The 22,053-nt window shown below is 44.3% G+C and overlaps 1 protein-coding gene and 1 non-coding gene across 7 annotated transcripts in view; both read right to left on the bottom strand.

Annotated features, from left to right (window-relative positions):
• Nucleotides 1-22,053, bottom strand: part of CPVL (carboxypeptidase vitellogenic like) — a 105,917-nt gene that overhangs the window by 63,818 nt on the left and 20,046 nt on the right. For 4 of the 6 annotated variants that reach the window (XM_074367304.1, XM_010971447.3, XM_045508142.2 and 1 more), the window contains exons 3-6: nucleotides 20,506-20,624; nucleotides 4,963-5,077; nucleotides 3,924-3,982; nucleotides 2,444-2,523 (exon numbers count right to left, since the gene is read on the bottom strand). In XM_074367304.1, coding sequence (XP_074223405.1) covers nucleotides 2,444-2,523; nucleotides 3,924-3,982; nucleotides 4,963-5,077; nucleotides 20,506-20,624 — 373 coding nt within the window. The remainder of the gene's footprint in view (nucleotides 1-2,443; nucleotides 2,524-3,923; nucleotides 3,983-4,962; nucleotides 5,078-20,505; nucleotides 20,625-22,053) is intronic. The other 2 variants (XM_074367306.1, XM_074367305.1) reach the window with 1 other exon arrangement.
• LOC123613467 (U2 spliceosomal RNA) lies at nucleotides 18,092-18,288 on the bottom strand. The gene has a single exon (XR_006720824.1). It is a non-coding gene; the product is annotated as a U2 spliceosomal RNA (small nuclear RNA).

Genomic DNA, 22,053 nt, shown 5'->3' with positions numbered 1-22,053 from the left:
ATATTATTTCCCATGCAAACCAGTATGTGGAATAGAACAGTAGCATTTCCGTCTGGCTGCTAAGAAAATCACTTCAGGCACACCGGGAGCGTGGGGCCTGGGCGGCTTGCTCAGTACTGCGTCACCAGCACCATGAACAGTGTCTGGCACGAGGTAGGCAATCGGAAAACCGTGATAGAGGGAGAGAGGCACCAGCTGGTCTACTCCAAATCAAAGTTAGCTAAATTGATTATCCTTTAGGAAATTTATTTATTTTTTTAAACCAGAGTGGCAATATGGTTCTAAACACATTCCCAACAGAAAAAAAGAAAAAAAAAAAAAGAGAGAGAGAGAGACTATTTAAACATCTTATTAGTGAAAAAGTTACATTTCCAAATAAAAGAAAAGCAGCCTAATGTGAATGTCAAATGTCTTTTTAGGAGTCTACTCCTTACAGCCGTGCACTCATAATAGTCAAAAGAAATGAGATTTTCAGAAAAAAAGAGAGATGGTTTTCAAAGGGAGAAAAAGAGAGTTCTACTCTTCAAACCTGTAGTAGCCTGTTTACAGGTCTCAAAGCAACCTTCTTATTCCAAACACCCATCTGGACAGCTGGAGAGAAGAATGTAGTCACAAAGGGAAACAAATAGTGTCAACTATAAAGGAAACAGCTGAAATCAGTTTTCTGCACTACCCTTGATTAGCTATTTTCCAGTTCTGAGAGCCTGAAGCAAAAAGAACTAAAACAGCTATAAACAATGGATGCTTTGAAATAGGTTCTCTTTACATGTCTTGCAAGAGGAGATGAACCACATGTCAGCAGTAAATATCCCCACGGAGGGTCAGCTGGAAGCTGCGACCCTCTCTGGGGGAGGGGCTGGAGAGCCAGTGAAGGATGGCAGGGGTGCGAGGCTCTGACTAAGACAGGACTGATGCATTTCGTTAATACAGACCCTCTGCCCTCAGGGTGTTTGCTAGTTAAAGAACTCAGTTTGTCTGGATTTCAGCCAAAGTGGGTTGCAGGAGGAGGGGGAACAGCGAGAAGCAGGTTTCGGATGTGAAAAAATGGGAGCACACAGTCAGCGCCAAATGAGAAAGACCTGGCACTCCAGTAGACGTGTGAGGACAGCCTGCCATCGGGATGATGTCCTGGGCGGGAAAGAAGAGGTTCGGGAGCTGGGGGTAGGGGAGGGACCCCTCCTGGGATCGGGCTAATCTGCCCCCAGGACCCATCTGCTCTGGAAGCAGAAGTGTGGTTGCTAGTCATCCCTCCTGGAAACTGAATGGATGTGCTAAAATAATGAGACATGAGGCAAATCAAAGTGTGGAACACAGACAGCAGCCGTTTTCTGGGTCAGCAGAGAAGAGAGAAGCCTCTCTGGGAGAGGCCGGAAGTTCCTCCAACCCGCCCCGCCCCCAGCCAGCTGCCTTGGGGAGAAAAGAAGAATAAAACGGAAAGCTTTTGTCAGAGATCAAAAAACTCTGACTCCTATTAGATTCACTTTCACTTTGGGGATTGGTTGGGTTTGCTCACCAAGTGATTAGCAGAGAGAGGGTGTCTGGGGGAAGTCGGGGGCAGGGTAGGGGAGCTCGTTAACCCTTTCTGGCTACTAGGATTCTTGTAAATTTTTATAATGCATAAAGGGGTGCCCTGGTGATCTGATAGAATCAGGGACTTGGTCTCTGGTAATCATCTACAGACTGGGAAAAAATATGGCCCAATAAGATCACTTACTTTTTAAAAATGTACTAAAAATAACTACAATGAACTTAAGAAAAAGAAATGAAGAAATAGTATGTATTCTGTTTGGTTAGGCTACATTTTCCTTCAATTTTTTTTTTTTTTTTTGCAGAAGAATAATTTTGTAATATGAAGGGGAAGTAAGAGATCAGTTTACGAGCTGCACTTTAAGCCTGGAAGAGTCATGAAGGAGAAACAAGAGAGTGAAAAATTGCATTTTGTGAAGGCCACAGAAGGAGGAACCCTAAGGAAAAAAAAACACAAACATCTGAAATGTTGTTTCCTGGCAAATGCAAAATTAAATATAATGTGGAAAGCAGGCAGAAATCTCTCAGGCATCTAGGCATCTAGTTGAACAGTTGGAAAATAATCTTTGGTTGAAGAATTCAGCCCTGTTTCCATTGTTTCTCAAAGGATAGTTTTACAAAATTAAAATTATGCCTCAAGATGTCAGCTCTTATTATTTTCTCTGCTGGCCACTTTCATAATTATCAATGATAATGTAGCAGAGTGGAAAACAGACTCTGTGTGTGTGTGTGTGTGTGTGTGTGTGTGTGTGTGTGTGTGTGTGTATGCTCCCCACATAGAACTGTTCCTAAAAGACATTCAAGAATTGGACTATGAGGACCAATCAATAATACTTCCACTACTGGAAGGATTTTCCTATTGAAATAGAAAAACATTTGGTCTGAAGAAGATCAAGAGAGAGCCAGGACCTTTTACCTGTATAAGTCTCGTGCCACATCATCCTCGGTGACTGCATATCCCTGTGGATGTTCAGTAAAACTGAAGCCTGTGCCCACCTGAAGGTGAAATCAATAGGCAGATATAAATACAGAGAAACACACGTCCTGCAGAGAGGTATCACATGGGAAGGAAACCACCCTTATTCCAAACGCCATGCTGTGGACCTCAGATTGTTGCCGTCACTCACGTGCATTTGGCCATCCTCAAAGGAGGATGTTGCATGCCACCTATTTCCCCCCTCCTTCCTCCAAGCCCAACTAAAATAGCAGCACAAAGCTCTGCCCTGGGGTTAGTGGCTGAGCTGTCCTGAGCCTGCAGTGGGGACCTGGCCAGATGTTGATTTAAGGACAAGGAATTGACCTTTCCTGCTCCCTGCTACAGTATCAAAAAGATCCAAAGTTGTCTCCTCTCTGAAACCTGAAGGGTGCAATGTTCTGTCCTGCTAAAAAGGAACTCTCTAGGCTGGAGATAAAACATGGGGGGGGGGGGGGATGGTTTCCCATTTCTTTATTTGTGAGAAATATGGCCACTAAACCCTTTCACCTTCAGCAGATAAGGGGTTTTTAAATAAAGATTAGCTGTAAACTAATATTTTCTTGTACCTAGAAATTCATGGACAACTGAGCTGCAAATTAACAGAAGAAGCTAACTTCATTTTGCGTCAATAATACATATCAGGAATGCACCACACACATACCAGTTGTAAATATTTTTGTTTTTGTTTGTCCTCTAAACACCCAAGGGAACAGAACATTTAATTAAACTTTTATTTAAATATGGGATTACAGATAAGAAAGAGAATGGTTGACAAAACATGGCAGGGTGGACAAGAATGTTGGACTTTTTTCTCCCAATTTATCTGTTTTCTCTTTGAACCATCTGGGAAGAGAAAGAAGTTAGAGAAATTACTTAGAGGGCAAAGATATTCTCAATCTGCAGAAGCTGACCCCAAAGTTACTTTCCTAAATTGCAGTGTATTGGATTCAGTTTCGTAAGAATTTCCCAAAGAGAATTCTACCTTTTGCCCCTCTTTTGAGCTAAGGCATTCTGCTCACTGTGATAAGCGAAGGAGACCAGTTGTGACTTTGTATGTCTAGAACTCTATTTGAAAGATGAGGAGTTCCCATACTGTATAATAGGCCCTGCTACGGAGAAACCCATGTCATCAGTAGAAGGAAGCTAATCCCTTATCCTGGATGGTACAATTCAGTGAACAGGACGTTTCATAAGACTAGAAATGAGGGAAGGAGAGACGGTAGCAAGTAAAATTGCCAAACTTGGACATAACAGTATGTGTTAGAAAAATTAAATCTCAAATGTGTTTCGTTTTAATAGATAATTCTATTTTAAAAAGGAAAAAATCAAATCTGTATTTTTTCTATTTCTTAAGTGTACTTAAAGAAAGAATACAAGAGAGGCTAATACTGCCATTTCATAGGACCCCAGGGGTACTCACTGGATTATCAATGTAGAGCATGGAAAATGTCGTGGTCCAGGGAAAGTCTCTGGCACGCACTAGTAAAGCAGAGAAGAGGTGTTAGACTGAGTCTAATAAAACATCCCACCTCAGGTCTAGCTCTGGTTAGGAGCTCAACATGCCCCCCTGTCCTCTCCCTGTCACCGAACTCTGATGTCCCTCTGACACTGCATCACACCCTCACAGCTCAGAACAGATGCATGCCCCTTTTCTCTCTCCCTTACTTTTCCCAGAACCAGAGGGTTTCTACACCTAAGATGGATTTTGGAAACAAAACCCAGTGCAACTGGGTCATGCAGAAAAACCCATCAACCACTGATGCAATAAACCCATCTGTCCAACCCAGTGAGTCATCCTTAATGTCCAATTCTCTGGAATCCTCTGCCTCCCATTCAACGCTGAAGAGAACCACTACGTCAACAGAGTTGTACACGTGAGTATGCTGAGTCACTGTTTCACCCTCCAAATTCTGACCCAGGGAAAGTAAATAATCACCCCCCACCAGACACGCACACAAAGAAAATGAGATGGGGGTAAATCTGGGTTACAGCAGGATGTGGCTCCTTCCCCATGCCTTCCTTCACCCCAGGCTCAGCTCACAGTATCTTGCTTCCAAGATATCTGATCATTTATGGGGCTGAACCATACAGTGTTTTGTTCATGTGAATAATTAGGGATATAATTCCACCCATTAGTCCCAAGCAAAAGGGCTTATGTAAAGAGTAATAAATACCAACTGTTTTCATAAGCCCGGACTGCCTGAGTCAGCAGCAGGCTGGGAGAACATAGCTCAGAACCTTTCGCCAAATTTTAAGGGAGAAAACAGTCCAGCCAGGACACTCACCCTGGTGGCTCCTCCTCCTTGGACAGACATTGCCAGAAAGTTATGTTTTCATAATCTGGAACTGTTAACCTATTCCTAGTCGTTCAGTGTTCACTCTAAATTATTTCCAGAGCAGATAAGAAAGGTTCCAGTGAAGAATTCTCCATGGGAAAGTGGAGTCCCAGCAGTACTTACCAGTCAGGTTTTTTGTGACAATATAAGGTCCGTGTTCCACAAAGAGTCCAAACATGGATGAGCCGCCTGGCCCACCCTGCAGCCAGAGGACGACTGGAGCATTCCAGGGCTCTACCTAGGAGGGACAAAGAAACCAGTGACGACACAGTGCTAAGGCTGCAGAACACACCCATGCAAACTCATCCGAATCCTCTGTCTTCCACGGCCTTGTCTAAATGTCGCCAAGCCTTCCCAGACCCCAGTGACCACTCTGCGCTACAAGCAAAGCACTGCCATTTCTTGTCTTGAATTAGTATTTGCTTCATATGCTGGCTATCTATGTCGTGCAGTTAAGTCTTGTCTGGCCAACAGCCAGAAACCCCACGGATTGTCAAAGCTTGACTTTGTACTCCCCTAGACACCCAGCATACTGCCAGGACACGCTTATATTTTTTCAGTTGTTTAAAACCTTCTGGGAACTCTTTCATTTGACCAACATATTCCCAAAGACGTACTACAAAGAATTCATCTTCCTCAGTAAGTCTGCCCCCTTCACTGCGAGCTGAAAGTGCCTTTCTGATTTTATTTCCTAAGAAGGTGTCCACAGAGACAACAGTAACTTCATTCAACACAATGAAACTGAGAAGCATAGACAGGCCCTGAATCCCTGAATCAGCAACAAAACCCTAAATAAGGCATGGATTTATTTAGGAGATGTGGGAGATGTAAGTAATAAAAGGTCACTGGCAGGGATGGGATGCTGGAAATCAGCTGCTGGCGGTAGGCTACGCCATCACCCTGGATGACAGAGGGATCTTGACTTCTTTCACTTGACAATACACTTCCGAGCACCTCACAGGGGTCAGCACCTTGCTGGGAGGAGGTCCTGGCAGAGTAGTGAGTGAGAAAGACAAGCCCTTGTTCTCTTCGGGCTTACATTTCATGACAAATACAGACAGTAAGTATATGAATAAATATGAAGATTAAAGAGTGTGAAAAGGAAATGAAGGTGATGCTAAGAGAGAGAGTGACGGCTGAGACAGAGGTGTCTCCTTTAGACACAGGGATCAGGAAGTTCTCCATGAGATCCTGAGAGCTGAACTGAAACCCAGAAGCCGAGAAGGATGCAGCCACAAGAAGAACCAGGGAACAATGCTGTAGACAGAGGGAAATGATGGGGAAGTCCTCAAGACAGACAAGTGAGTGTGGGACAGCAGTGAGTGTGGAGGTTGCCGGGCCCTCCGTGAGTCCTCCAGGGCAATCTGAAAGAGGCACCACTGAGCCTCCACAGGGCTCAGCGCAGGACGTGACAGAGTCCTCATCTGATGGCATGGCTCATTTGATGCTCAGTCAGCCAGGTTTGGCAAGAAAGAATCGTACTGCTTCAGCCCAGAGGAAATCCTGCAGGCTTTTACTTAGCCCAGCTATATGGAGACAAATCAGCGTTGCATCAGAAGGCTGGAGAGACTGGCTCGTTCACCTAGATGATGTGAGGAGTCTGTAGGCAGAAGGCAAGACTAACTTAGGGGAAGGTGATCTGGGACCCACAGCCAAGAACCTGCAAGAAGAGCTGATCACACAGGGTTCTAACCATAAGGACAGAGGCAGGACAGAGGGATTTCTCTCTCCTCTTGTCACCAAATGTCTAGAGTCCTTAGCAGCTTTGGAAAGGGGCTAGGGCAGTGGGGGCAGTGGTCAGAACAGCTGTGAGCTGGAAAAGTGTTTTCCTCTATGAGGGACCACCTGGGTCCCACTTCCCAGTGTTAAGAAATTAAATGAGATACTATTTGTAAAGCCCTTGGAACAAAGCCTAATGTCTGATAAAAGCATATTAAGGGCAAATGATTATTATAATTAAGGAAACAGGTAGAGAAGGTAGGAGTCGGACTGGGAACTCAGATCAGCAGGGCTGTAGCTCCAAGAGTCAGCACAGTGTGACAGGTAAGTCTGTGAGCTCTTGCCACAAACTGGGTTCCAATCCGGGCTTTACTATCCACTAGCTCTGTGACTTTAGACAAGTTGCCTAAGTTCTCTGGACCTCAGTTTCCCCACCTGTAAAATAATAGTACCTATTATCAATAGGATCAATAGGATCAATAATAGTACCTATGCCACGTGGCTATTGGGGAGACTAAATAATTTTCATAAAGCCCAGTGAGTGGCATATAGTGCATGTTCTACAAACGCTAGCTATTGCTATAATAGATAAATATAATAGATAAACACTAGGAATTTATAGATGGTTTTCATGTAAACCACCTAGAAATGAGGGAATAGGAAAAGTGGGTTGTTTTGGTGTTTTCTCTTGCTCCTTTGGCCATCTTCCTGGTCAGCTTTTCACTGGCTGATTCCCTTGCCTCAAGTATTGCCAGTGTCCAAAAAGAATTTAAGAGAACTAGGAACTTGCAAGTCGAAGCAGAAAAAATTAAAACCAAAGCCAGCCTTTTAAAGCCACTATGGAAGCAGAGTGACCCTGGAACTGGTAGCCAGATAGGTTCTTGGCCACATAACAGCTGTGTGATCCTGGCCCGCAGATTCCTCTGGACCTTCACTTCCTCAACCATCAAATGGTGATAATGCCCACCTCATAGGCTTGCCAGAGGACCCCGATGAGAAAATGTATGATGAAATGATGCTGTCAGGTCTACTGTGCTGGATAAATATAACCGGCTCTACCCTGGCCTGCCTGGCCCCAACTGTGTGTGTTTTGTTTGAATAAGTGATTTTTATCTTCCCTCAGACCCTCTAACTTGCTCTTCAACACCACTCCCCAGGATCACGTTCCACTTTATTCACTCAGCAGCAGGCACATTAGAGGTGGGAGACAGTGGAATCTGGATGGAAGTGGCTCCAGCCTCTTGGGCATGTGAGACACTGTGAGTCTACCCATTCCTCAGGACCTCCAGGCCCCCCACTTCCTTCTTAATGTGCACATGAGTTTCTAGAAGCCACGGAGAGCTACACATGAGCCAGTGGTTCTCAACCCTGGTCACCCATTAAAGTAACTTGAAGAACTTTTAAAAAACAAACTACTGCTTAGGCCCAAATCCCAGAGATTCCAATTCAACTGGCCTGGGGTGAGGCAAGCATCAGTCTGTTTTAAAAGCTCCCAGGTGGTTTACTGTGCAGGCAGGGCTGAGACTCTGGAAGGGAGATGGAGAGTTTGCCCTCTTGGATGCCCCAGCCTGCTGGTCTCCACCCTACCTTCCTCTGCTTTTCATGTCCCTTCCTGTGACCTGGCATAATGATGGGACCTCCGGACTTTCAGAAAAACAGGCAGACCCTGAGAGGCCACACTACAAAGTCAAGTCTAGCACCTTGGTGCCAAACATCTTTATTATGCAACTTTGAAGCACAGGATACTGCATTCTTCGAACGCTTAGGTAATAAGAGATCTGCATACACACCTCCAACCTCAGCTGACCTTGCTCCTCAGATTTACTTTCCTGGAGGAGGTGAATGAACGCGACAAACTTTGAAGAAGCCCATTTTGGGGGAGGGGGGTGGGGGGTGGGGGTAATTAAGTTTATTTATTTATTTATTTATTTATTTACTTATTTACTTTGATGGAAGTACTGGGGATTGAACCCAGGACCTTGTACATGCTAGGCATGCACTCTACCACTGAGCTATACCCTCCCCCCCTCATTATTTTTTTTTTTTTTTTAAGAAAACTCCATGCACACATGAGTCAAGCAAACTGTGAACTAACATTGCCCTTATCTGGAATGAAATGCAAAAAGTCAGATGCTGGAAAATAAAAGTTTCCATATTCGATGCAAAAACCCAAGAGTTAGTTAATACCACAGGATGTGGACTTTTGTAATATGATATGACATCACAATGTCATGATTTGTATAACAATAATCACGTCAATAATGGCATAAAGTTACTATGCAGTAATACCTTGGATGATCTATTTAGCTCTCGACTGTGAGAATGAAGCCCTTCCCCCACTCACTACCCCCACTTAGAAAAAAACAAAAGTGAGTGAAGACATACCGGAGGAAAGCACACTGCAAAACTTAGGATCCAATGAAGCAAGAAGTCACTGCTTTACTTCGTTACAGATTTATAAAATTCAGGACTTTTAAAGTATTGATTGTTTTGAGGCTATAATTCAAAAGTGTATGAAACAAGAGGGAGTGTATATTTATTTGGGCAAAAATTTGAAAAATTTTACTTAAAACTTTTCATATTACAAAGTAAGTAATTTTTCTTCAATTTTTTTTTCAAAGAGAGTATTTAAAAAAATCTCCCTTTAAAAAAATTCCCCCTTGCCCCACCAATCCTGTTCCCTAGAGATGACCATGGAAGTATTTAGTCTTCCAGATTCTTCTCTATGCTCCTCCCTACCCCCCCCCCCACATACACATATCTTGTAGCTGTTATATATGCTATATACATAAGTATTTTTTTTTCAAAAATAGGATCAGGCTATCGAACACTTTATATTTTCTGTATTCACTTAACATGTTGTGGAAATCTCTTCACATCAGTATATGTCATCATTTGGCTGAACAGCTGACACTCTGAATTTACCACCATGTAATAATTCATTTAACACATAACACCAACAGGCATTATCCTAGGGCTGGGCAGGCAGAGCAGCTCCCACTCAGGCACAGGTAGGATACTTAATGGTTATGAGCATGGATTTTGGCACCAGACTGTCAGAGTCTGAATTCTAACTACGCTATTTTACAGCTGTGTGATCTTGGGCAAGTTACTTAACTTCTCAGTGTCTCAGTGTCTTTTGCTTGAAAACAAGAATGATAATAATGTCTATTGAACAGGACTGTTGTGCAGATTTGGAGAGTTAATATATGCACAGCACTTCAATTAATGCCTGGATTATTTTTCTGGTGAGGTGGGAAGACAGTAATAAATAAGTAATTCAATAAATGGGTGATATGAAAAAGTAATGGAGAGACATTAGATTGAATACGTAAAGAAGGCCTCTGGTGACGGTCCTGAAGGATGAAGGTCCTGAGACCTGAAAGATGAGTAATTCCCTGCTAATAAGCATTTATGTATTTAATTAAAAAGAAAATAAAATCTCTATTAATAACATACAGATCAAAGTAGTATAGCAAGAACTGATGATCAAAAAGAAGAAACAAAGAAATTCCAAATATAAAAGAAGGAACAGAGGAATCCTAAATATTTAAGTAAAAAGTCTCTCTAGCAACAGAAGAGTGTGGGCACACAGGTCCCCCAGACCTGCCTTCTTGGCAAACAAGAAATGATGGCCTTGCCTCAGACCTTTCAATTCTTCTGGTGACCCCTGGTGGCCAATTCATGAGCTTGGCCATGCCTGCCTCAGGGTTTGCTCCTAAATGAACAGCCCTGAAGGAGGCAGGTTATCTATTGCTTCTTAGATCTCTACTGAAGGATATTTCATAATCTCTCCCGTTAGTGCATTCCATTATTTAGTCACAATAATGGTGAAAAAAAGTCTACCCTTGTCCTAGTAGACTGTCATTCAAAGTAAGTGAAAGTCATTTACTTGGTTTAACATTCTGTACAGAAAGAGACTCTTAAAAACACCCAGCTTCCTCCTTTCTCCTTGCTTCTAAGTGAGCACAGGAGAAACTATATGGGAACCTTAGTGAAGGTAGACCAGTACTCAACCCTCCTGCCCTCCGGCTCCCCATGTGAACAGCATCCCCTTGTGCTCTGAGTCTTCCCTTTCACCCCTGCCCCCATCAGCCATACTCATCTTCTGCTCCACCCTCACAGGCCCACCACTACATAATGTAGTAAAGATAGCCTTCTTTTTGAATTTTCTAACTTATTGAAGTATAGTAGATTTACAATGCTGTTAGTTTCTGGTGTACAGCACAGTGATTCAGTTATACACACACACACACACACACACACACATATATATATATTCTTTCTCATTATAGGTTATTACAAGCTATTGAATATAGTTCCCTGTGCTATACAGTAGGACCTTGCTGTTTATCTATTCTGTATGTAGTAGTTCGTATCTGCTAATCCCAGACTCCTAATTTATCCCTCTCCCCTCTTCCCTCTTTGGTAACCATAAATTTTTTTCATTTCTACTCAGACCTTACACATACCACTGAAGAAGCATGTTCACAGTTCATACATAAGGGATGAGGGGGGTGCTAAAGAGTTGCTGACTTCAGGACTCTCCGGTAACAAGATTGTATTTTATAAAGAAGACTTACTGGAGTGATTCTAGGGAATCTTAGGTACTTCAACAAACATTGGGGCAATATTTTCTGCCAGTGCCTAGGGCTGAGTCCAGACTCTAGCCACCCGCTTCCTCCCAGCCCTCAACAAGGAACACTGCGCTTTGTAAGAGAAAACAGTAACCTAACCGCTATAGACCTGAATCAATGGTACCGCTTAAAATAAGAAGTGTAATTAGTAAATTAATTAAGGCTCCCTTCACACTTCTGTATGCGAAGGTTGATCATTTATTTGCTTGGTTTAAGTAATGTGTTCTGTCGTAATTGAAGTCATTAATACCCCAAGCAAACGTCTTGAAATTCCCCCAAGTGTGTCTGAATGGACTCCCATTTTGCCACACAGATCCCAGTTCAGCTGATATTTCAGCTGCTGCACTAATGGTGCTAAGCAAGGCAGAGATTTTTATTTAAAGCAATTGGTTTTATGACTAGAATTGTTAACTAGGTACCTAATAACACTTTAACTCTACACACATACTCCCAACACATACAAACCACTTGCCTAAGACATTCGGTGATTTTCAGAGGAATTTTACTTACAGTGGTTGGTTTTGACCACTGACTAAAAAGTTCCTTTACTGTAACTCTTGCCACTGCACCATCACATGGAGAAATAACTTTTTCAAACTATTTTTTTTTTCTGTTTTGAGGCCTCCTTGCATCACTCCCGAGCTCCCACTGACTCTCATTAATCTTTGAATTGTCTCATTAATTAGAGCCAACGTGCTCACCACTAGAAACCTTTTTACCTTTCTCCTCCCTAACCTTTCTATGGGGCTCTCATTTCTTCATGAGGTAGTTCTGGCTTCTCTGTGCCTCCTCCAGAAAGTTGGACTTTAGAAGGAACGGGGCGGGGGTAGGGTGGTGGAGGAAAGGCCTGACTTTCCCATCTTGATGCAAAGAAATCAACGGCTGAAAAAATTACTTTCTTCTCCATGTTAAATTTAATTTCTCAGAGGGAATCAGGCACACAAAGATTTCCGCTGAGTTTAACTATGCATGGGATGATCTATAATTTATCATTTTTAGCTATTTTCTTTTTGTTTTGTCTCACTCACCTACCTTCTACTTTTCCAGATCCCTGATGCCATAAGTTCATAGCAAAGAGGAGATAAACAGTGGAAGTTTAAAGAAGATAAATGTCTGTGACCTCCTTTGACCATCTTTGCTGTATTACTAGTGGATTGGTAGCCATCTGTGGTAGACATATTTTAAGAGATCTGTCCAGACCACACCTTCTTCTCTAAGAACCGAGTCTCCGTTTAACAATGGAAAAGGCCCATTAGCCATGTTCATATCACATGACCCAGCCCCTCAGCCTTAGCAGACTGGACCAGGAAAGAAGAGCTGACACAAAGTGGCCGATCACACTCCACCCTTAGCAGTGCTAGTTAACCTCTGATGACTGCGTGGTCCAAGGACAGGATAGCCATCTCCTGCCAAATGCCCATGGAAGCAAAGCATATTGATCAGCCAACAGCAGAAGGAAGCCCAGATGAGTGAGCCACTGGTCTTGACAGAATAAGGCTGAGACAGAAAGACTGGCTGCCCTGGCTCCTGATGCCTTTCTGTAACCACGCGGTACTTTTAACTTAATTTTTCTATTTTTTAACTATTATTTTTTACCCTAGAAACATTGACCTTTCATTGTGTTACAAGTTCTAGTGCTTGCCCTGGGCCCCATCAGCCATGAGTGTCACATCTACCCCAGGGCAAGAGTGGGGACAGAATGCCTGAAGGGTCTGCCTCCCCACAAGCCATTTCCTTCGTTGTAGCCAAGTGCCAGCGTGCTAGGTAGGCTTCTTGTGTCCACCAAGGAACAGGGAAATTTTAATTAAAAGAGGTATTCATTATAATGGGAGAATAACCATAAATACGTAAAGAGATCTCTAAAGAATATCCTGGACTGAGGGAGACTGTCGTGGATGGACAAACTCATCAGGTGGGGCATGGCCCTTCCCAAGACCATGGTCCACACCTTGTTGGAGAAGGTCTGGTTGCCGCTCACAGGGTGGCTGAGAAGTCCACTGAGGTGCCCAGACAAAGCTGACCACCAATCCCTGGGCAGGTTAGAAAGGCCTCCATGGACAGTGGGCTGTGGCCAGCAGGGGTGGGGAGTGCAGAGAAAGTCAGGTTGTTGGGAGTCTGCTTGCTTGAGGGGCGGCACACCACCAGGAGTGCCCGGTGTCCATGTCGGGAGGGCTGGGGGAACCGCCCCCCGGATGCAGGTGGTCAAGGCTGAGAGGGCCCCAGGGAGAGCTGGGCTATAGAAAGCATGCTTGCTGGCAAGACCTGGCATGTGTGGTGTCTCTGTTGAGAGAGCCACAGCCGGGTGGTCACTGGGACAGAGCCAGGACTATCAGCTTGCAGAGAGTCTTCGTGGTCTGTGTGCCCAGCTAAGGCAGAGCACCACCAGATGTCCCCAACCTGACAGACTGGGCAGCAGGGCCAAGGGAAAGCAAAATGCAGGACAATGGGTAGGAAGAGAAGCCACCTTCCTCCTGCAATGTCCCTCCAGCACCCTCTACTGACAAAGCTTAGTATCATGTTCGCTGCATAGGAAAAATATTTAAAGTTCTGTTATTGTGGAGCAGGTAAGAACGTGAAATTGGAGCTGAGAGACAAGAAAACCAAAAACCAAAAACCAAAAACCAAAAAAAAAAAAAAACCTCCCCCCCAAAAAACCCAAAAGACAAACCCAGACACAAAAACAAAACACAAAAGCACACACACACACAAAACAACAACAGAAAAAGGCACAGTCGTCACCACTCCAGAAGTTCTAGATGTCACAAGACATCACAGCCCAAAAGTACAGGACGAGAGGCTGTATTAGCTGTCTAATGCTGCGTGTCTCCAAAATCTAGTGGCCTAACACAACAATAATCACTAATCATCTCTCATGCTTTCTGTGGGGCTGGATGTGGGGATACCCGGCTGGACAGTTCTGGCTCAGGGCCTCTTGTAAGGCTGCAGTCTTGTTACCAGCAGGGCGTGCAGGCACCTGATGGCTGACTCCAGGGCTGGCTGGAGGGTGGAGGCCGTCCTCCCTCTCTGTAAGAGTTTGTCCACTCAGTTGCTTTGGCAGCCTCCCCACATGGCATCTGGCTTTCCCCAGAGTGAGTGGTCCAAGACACCAAAGCAGAAGCTGCATTGCCTTTCCGTGCGGAAGGGGACTACACGGGAGCGTGCATACCAAGAAGTGAAGATCACTGGGGACTATCTTGGAGGCTCATTACTACAGAAGTCACAAATTCAAGGGTTCACTCACCCAACCCAGACCCTGATTTAGAATTCTTGGATGTTTTTACACCTTAGGTTGCACATTTAGGGTTGTCTTGCAGGCAAGCCGACGAAAATTACAGATACCATAGAATGTAAGACTGGGAAGGGACCTTAGCAGTCAACTAGGTGTAGCATCTTTACTCTGTATGAGAAAACGGAGGCTCAGAGAGTATAAATGCCGTGTCCCAAGGTATACAGCGAGGATCTGCAGACCTGCAACCAGAACCCCAGTATCCTGACCTCTAGTCCTCTCTCTTCTCAAATTGAAGCCCATCAACTAGCTGCACTGGAATCACTGTGTAGCTTGCTAGGAATGCTGATCCCGGGGCCCTTTCCAGATCAAATGAATCAGAATCTCTGCTGGGTGGGGCCGGACACAGAGCTGGGGCATCTGTCGTATTTGTAAAGCTCCCCAGGTAGGTAGCAAGTTTGGGAGCTACCGCCCTCTATCATCCTGACTGTTTCTTAAGTTCAGACACCCATAGGAGGGAGTGAACTGAGCGCATGCTGAGGCCCCGTGGAACCTGATTCCACGCCTGCACTTCCAGGGTTGGCTGTCCTGCTGGCTTCCAGGGACTGGGGACCTGCTCTCCTGCTCACACAGAGGAAGCTTGTGCTTTGGCCCAGGAGCCTCAAAGCAGCTCAGTGCCCTGCACTGCACTGTGGGCTTGTGGACCAAGTTCACCTAACATCTGCTCTCTCTTCCTTTTCCTGGTGTCTGGTTAAGCAGGGTCAGCACCTGCAGGATCCTGAGAGGGAGGGAGCACCTTAAATGCTGCTCCCAGGTGCCTCCCATGCCTCACCTTATCCTGGCCTCGCTGACCCCTCAACATGATAATGATTTTTCTCAGTCACCAGGCAGTCAGATACCAGGAGCCGCAGCTATTCTCCTTGGCCCAAGGAGCAAGGTGGAGCCCTAAGAAAAGGAGCTTAGGCCAAACTCTAAACATCTCAGATTTTAACTCTGTGACATTTGGGGTAAATAATCTACAGGTTTTGGCAAAATGCATCCAAAAAATTACCTCTGTTCCTAGATCTACCTTTTTCCAATGAGAAAGATGCTACTTTCAAAAAATAATTATCTATATGTCTTTTTATCTTCTTAAACATGAAAAAAAAAATCCCAATTCACTTTGTAATTTAACATCCCCAGTAACATTCTTGGCTGGCATCCAGCTCCTTCCCATTGCTCCTTATTTCCTGTCTTCTTCAACTTCCCAAAGTGTGACTAGTTTTCCTCTGAACAGTATGTGTGTAAATAACAGGAAAACTAATAATGATGATGACGATGATGATGAACAATAAGAACAGGGACTCTACTTGCATGTATCAGGCTCCACTCTGAGGCTTTGTCATACTAGCTCATTTGTCTAAAAACTATTGGTCAGTGGGTATTTTGATGCTCGTTTTAGAACAAGGAAACCAGTGCTCAGAGTTCAGAATGTGCCCAAGGGCACACTGGGCACAGGTGGTGAAGCCCAGGTTTTACCCAAGCCTGACTAACTCAAGGGCTAGCCTTCTAACGACTGCGGTTGATTGCCTTCCATGACCTGTTTCCTCAGGGTCAACACGTGCTGATCAGGAGCAAAGATTTCTCCACCTGAGACCTAGTTTTAACACCCAGTTCTGCCCATTTCTAGTTGGCTAACTTGGGGCTAATTACCTAATCTCTGCAATCCTCTTCATCTATCAGATGAGGGTAACAATTCCTTTTCATGTGGATTTTGTAAGGATTAAAGAAGAAATGCACAGTGCTTATTAGCACATCGTCAGTGTTCAGTTAAGAGCAGCTATCACAGTTGTTCCATTTTTACTGGCTTCATTGTTCTTTGTATCTCATGCAAAATGCCTCTTCATTTCCCTTACAGATTGTGTCCCCAACTGCATACCCACTTCAAGTTCTGGAATCCATTATGCACTGATTTGTATACAATGACAGGGGAGTCTCACAGAAATAACAGGAAAGCAAAATTAATTTGGGAAACAGCAATTCCAAAAAACACTCAGAGGATATTACACGTGTGGCATCCTTCCTGGATCTCTTATTTTCTCTACCTGTGGTTTTTGTAAGGGGCCATTTCTCTCCTGATGATAACATCAGCTGCTGCCCTGTGACAGGCAACAAACTAATATTTCTGCCAAATGAAAGGAACTCTTCCCCCATCTCGGTGACCACTGCTTCTCCTTCTCGCATGCTTTATCTCCTTCACTGAAACTGGCCCGGCCCATAATTCACAGCCTGACTGGCTCGGCAGGAAGGGTTGCTTTGGGGCCTCGGAGACCTGGCTGTGCATGTGGGCTCCCCCTGTAAGGAGGTCTTGGAACAATCTATCCCAGCTGCCATGCGGTGATACCTGTCAATGGTACCATCTTTTCATCTCTGCCTCTCCCCTGAAGCTCAGTCCATCACTTCCAACAGAACACTGTGTTTGCAAATATTAACTACTATATATAAAAATAGATATACTTTCTTCTGTATAGCACAGGAAACTATATTCAATTTCTTGTAGTAACCTATAATGAAAAAGAATATGAAAATGAATATGTGTATGTATATGTATGACTGAAACATTATGGTGTACATGAGAAATTCACACACTGTAACACTATAGTTGATATATTGTAATTGACTATACTTTAATTAAAAACAAACAAAGAAAGAACAAAAAGCAAAAAACAAAACAAAACAAAAAAGAACATTATATGCTTAACCATCTTCTTTCCTGCTGTAGTGGCCTCCTTTTTATGTCTTCTGGGATCATCTTTTTTTTTTTTTAATTTTTTTTTGAGGGGGAGGTAATTAGGTTTATTTATTTATTTTTAATGGAGGAACTGGGGATTGAACCCAGGGCCTTGTGCATACTAGGCATGCACTGTACCACTTAGCTATACCCTCCCCTTGGGATCATCTTTGAAGGTGTTTAGGGCTACAGTTCTGGGCCCTGAAGAACATAATCTGGTCAGGGGATGCACAGGTAGGTCTTCATTTAATTAAAAGGAGGGACCCCAATAGCCCAGTCATTGTTTAGTGCAGGGGCTTTCAGTCTGGCAACCAGGAGTGGGTGCAGAACCTAAGCCCATTTCCCTGACTAGCTTTACAGTCTCAGAACATCGCCAGTATTCTGGACAAAGCTGTCCAACTGTTCAGAGGCAACATAAGAAGGAAGAGATGGGGTCTTTGTTTTGTTTTCATTTGCTCACTTCTCTCACCATTAATTCTTTTTTTTTCACAAATCTGGATCATTATTAAAAAGACCCACTATGCAGAAGTCAATGGGGGAACTTACTGGTATCACAACCAGCCACCAAAGCAGAAGAGAAAGTAAGGAATCAGGTTTGGGAGGGCTGGGGTGCAGGTAGGAGAGGCAGAGCAGGGAAGGCTGAGCCCCAGCAGGCCGGAGAGGAGAGCTGACCCCACAGGCTGCACTCACCTCTTCAACCCACCATTCTGGCCCCCATCTTAGAGGCGGGTGCATGAGACCACACACCACCTCCATCAGGGTTTGCCTGCTCTAGTTGTTTCTTTCTGGTAAAAGGAGTGTGGGCCACTCTGGGGCCAGAAGCACTGAATACAGGGTGGTGGCCTGTAGGCTGGAGTGATGGTTTCTCACGCATGGTCTACCTACTAATTCTACAACTTGCTGGCCTCTCCCAATTTATGAGTCGGAATCTCTGGGGGAATTTGAAGATGCATTGAGTGGACAGAGCAAGCTCCTATCCCAAAGCCCTGCTCCAAAAATTCATTTAATATATTGTCCTCGGATAGAGGATGTATCAGGTATTAAACTGATAAGAACAGACACTACACTTGATCTTAGCCAAAAGGCTGAGAAGTGATGAAGATAATTCTTAAGTACAATAAAATGTGAGAATCAGTGAGAGAGAACAGACTGAGAATCACTAATCTGGGCAAATTTTTAAGTATCCATTTTGTGGAATAATGGCCTCCATAGATGTCCACATCGAAATCCCCAGGACATGTGAATGTGTTAGGCTCCATGGTAAAGGGGAATTAAGGGTGCAGATGGAATTAAAGTTGCTAGTCAACTGACCTTAAAACAGGGAAATTATCCTGGATTATCCACGTGGGCCCAACATAAACCCAAGGGTCCTTAGAAGAGGGAAGCAGAAGACAAGAGTCAGGGAAGGTGACATGACTATGGAGCCAGCCAGAGTGACGCAATGTCAGAAGAGCCAACTTTGAAGATGGAAAAAGGAGCCAGGAGCCAAGGGACACCAGCAGCTTCTAGAAACTATGAAAGGCAAGGAAATGGAGTCTCCCTTGAAGCTTCCAGAAGAACCTCAGCCCTGCCAATGCCTTGATTTTAGGCTAGAGAGACCTTGTTGGACTTTACACCTCCAGAACTGTGAAATAATAGATCTGTGTTGTTTAAGCCACTAAATTTTCAGGAATTTGTACAGCAGCAATAGCAAACTAACACAAAGGAGCTCGTGATAAATGCCTGTATTCAATGATATGGATAAATGTGATATCACAAACCATACAGTATTGTTTCTGAAAGGCATAAAGTTTAAGAGGCTTCCAAGAACAAAGGGAAAATTTCCACCCATTAGAAACAGGTGTTCTGGGCTTTCATCTTTCTAGGCTACGTTCATACCAATTCTCCTCAAGGGAGTTGTGCTGGCTATTTACACATCTACTTGACTGCTCTGAAGATCGGGTCTCTGCTCTGTGTCCTGGCAGACAGACCTCTATGAACGCGACTCTCTCCTCACTCTCTGGTTTCCAGGTGGGTTCCCCCAATGGGAGGTACCGGCAGGAGTCCGGAGGACACGCAGGTGCCAACCCTGTACTTGTATAACCCTGAGAGTGAGTCTCTGCTCAAATTTTGTGCTCTGGGCACCTGACTTGTCTCTCTCAACAGGAATAATGAGAAAGAAATGAGGAGTCCAGAAAAGGCTCCCTGAAGTGGGTGACAGCCTAAAAACTACTATGAGCCCCAACTAAAAAGTATCTAGAATTTCTCACCATTTTTCACATGCGTCCCCCTACCCACAACTACCTGATGAACTGTCAGAGGCCACGGCTGAGAAAGCAGACATGAAAAGTCAAGAAAATACAACCCAACAGTACCAAGAGAAGCAATTTAATTTAAACTACTCTGGATTAAGCAGTTTATCCAGTCATTACGGATGCAACATCATTATATGCAAATCATATGCAAATCTAAACACTACCCTCCATAGGGATAACTTTTTCTTTGTTTTCTCTGGCTCCTAAAGCAAATCCGATTTGGAAAAGAAAGATAGAAAATTACCCTGCGGCAGGATAAAATTTATTTATGCATCTCAGCACCTCTATCAATAACCCCCCCCCAATAGTACCCATAACACTAAAGTGATTTGTTTATGCTGAAAAACTTTGTGACCTTGCTGTTCACCAGAATTGATAAAATATAAGAACACTTGAACCTATACCTGCTATGGATGTAAAAAAGTAAACAGCCCTTCTTTCAAGAAGCCAGCTTGGGTCACCAGTCCCTCTCCATACATTCCCCCAAAGACCCACGGTGTACCGCTCAATAAATGGGTATGGGATGCGTGAAGCAGTGAGTGTAGGGATAATAATTAGCACAGCAAGTCCACAGACAGAGCAGCCAAACAAGCCCGAGATGAACTAAGTGTAGAAAGGCTTAGACATGCGTTACCTGTGAACCTCAGGAATCCCCCCACTTCTTGTCCTTCCTTGGCTCCCCACCGCCCAACCCTGCCCCCAAGTATTTTTAGAACAAAACAACAAAAAGATAGGAAGAAGACTATGGCAGGAAGAAGGTGGCAGCATTAATATTCTGAATAATGCTGCAAGGAATTTAAAAGTTGGACCTCCCCCACGAACATTTGTTTCCCGTTCATAAACAGGAACCCCACACAGTTACTGGGAGTTATTTTTAGATTTTAAAAAAATCAAAAAAAAAATCTAAAATATTTTTTAAAAAAACATCCTTAGGTTGGTTGTAGACTGAAGTTTCTACCTAGAGCAACACAGTCAGCTTTTGAGCATCAGTGTCCAGTGAGGGTGTTGTCACAGGCCTACCTGAGCCGGAAAGAACCAGAAGAAAAGGTTGCTGTTGTAAGTCTTATTCACAGTGATGTAGCCGGAATAACTCGTCAAATTCCATCCTGGGAAAGGAGCCACCAAACTTAACCGTCTCCCTAGTGGGGGGGGAAAATTTACCCAAGGATCAGAGAAATAAAACAGTGTTAGCCATCTCTGACTCGGCCAGACTTCTCCAGGGGCCAGGTCTGGAACGCAGTTATCAGAAAGGCTACAAGAGGACCAAAGTGCTTTCTGTAGCAGCATCCAGATGCCCTGGAGCAGCCAGCTCCACATATGCAACATTCATCATTTATCCAAGGACAAGTGACATTTTTAAGATTTCTTTTTTTGTCCTCAAATATATTTTATGAGCTATAATAAGAGTTTTCTTTTTTTTTTTTTTAAGGAGAAAAGAAAATCACCTATCCTCAGCTTCCCTCTAAAGAGTAAACCAAGATGTTCACATCAGGCCACCTGGAAGGCCAGGGGAGGATAAAGTCACCCAACTCCAAAAAGTCGGGGGTGCAAGAGAAATAACACAGCTAAGGTGCTCCCGCCTGTGTTCTTCATACGATCCTTATCGTGCAAGCAGAGAAATGGACTGAGGCATGTGGGGAGTGGGGATGGCTGGGGAGGGTGGGGAGAGGCAGGCAGTGAGACTGGGGGTGACTGTGTAGCTACTCAGAGGGAGCCAGATAGGACAGGAGATAGTTTAGAGGGCAGAGGTCCTAGTTTTTTTTAAGGCAGCAAAAGGTCAGGGACAGGGAGGGGGAAAGGCAATCCTCAGAGAGCTGAGGCTGCCCAGAAGTAAATAATACTAATGGAACTAACACCTACGAGGTTGCTGTAGAAAGGGCTTTACGTTATGTGGTAGGTATTATTGTCATCTCCACTTTACAGATGAGAAAGGTGAAGCACAGAGATGTTAAGTAACTTGCCCGAGGTCACACAGCTAGTAAAGGAGAGTTGGGATATAAACCCAGCAGTCAGGCTGCAGAGTTAGCTCCTGCCCCAACACTGCTACACTGCATCTCACCTAGAGATTTACTCAGAAGGTGGTGTAGGTGGCAGGGAGTGGAAGGGGAAGTAGTGATTAGGGAAGGAGTGGAGAAGGAACAGAAATAGGTAGGTATCAGGGTGCGGTGGGGAAGTCTGGATGAAGAAGAGTCCTTCAGTGGGGACAAAGCAAGTGTCCCCAGTAAAAACTAATCATTCAAGAAAAGCTATTTAAGTCTGAGACTTATTAAGCTGGAACTGGTTAGTAGAGAGGAGTAGGTAAGGAAGCTCAACCCTACACACATGCCACCAACTAAAGATGCCTTCACTGGGGCACGGCGCCTGTGGGCTCTGGAGTGCTGATTGATAGCGTCTCTCCAACTCAGCATTCAGCGACCTCACCCATAAGGGACAGTAAGCCGTGGTGAGAATATTTACACTCAGGGATCGGTGCTACCAGTTAGGGCCCCAACCCCCGGAGGTAGCTGTTGAACTTTTATCAGCACACCACTGGCTTGGAGGGAGCACTGCTACCGTTATCTGCAAAAT

This window comes from Camelus bactrianus, chromosome 7 (assembly GCF_048773025.1).
Source record: "Camelus bactrianus isolate YW-2024 breed Bactrian camel chromosome 7, ASM4877302v1, whole genome shotgun sequence".
NCBI classification, from domain to species: domain Eukaryota; kingdom Metazoa; phylum Chordata; class Mammalia; order Artiodactyla; family Camelidae; genus Camelus; species Camelus bactrianus.
This window is presented reverse-complemented; position numbering and strand designations above follow the sequence as displayed.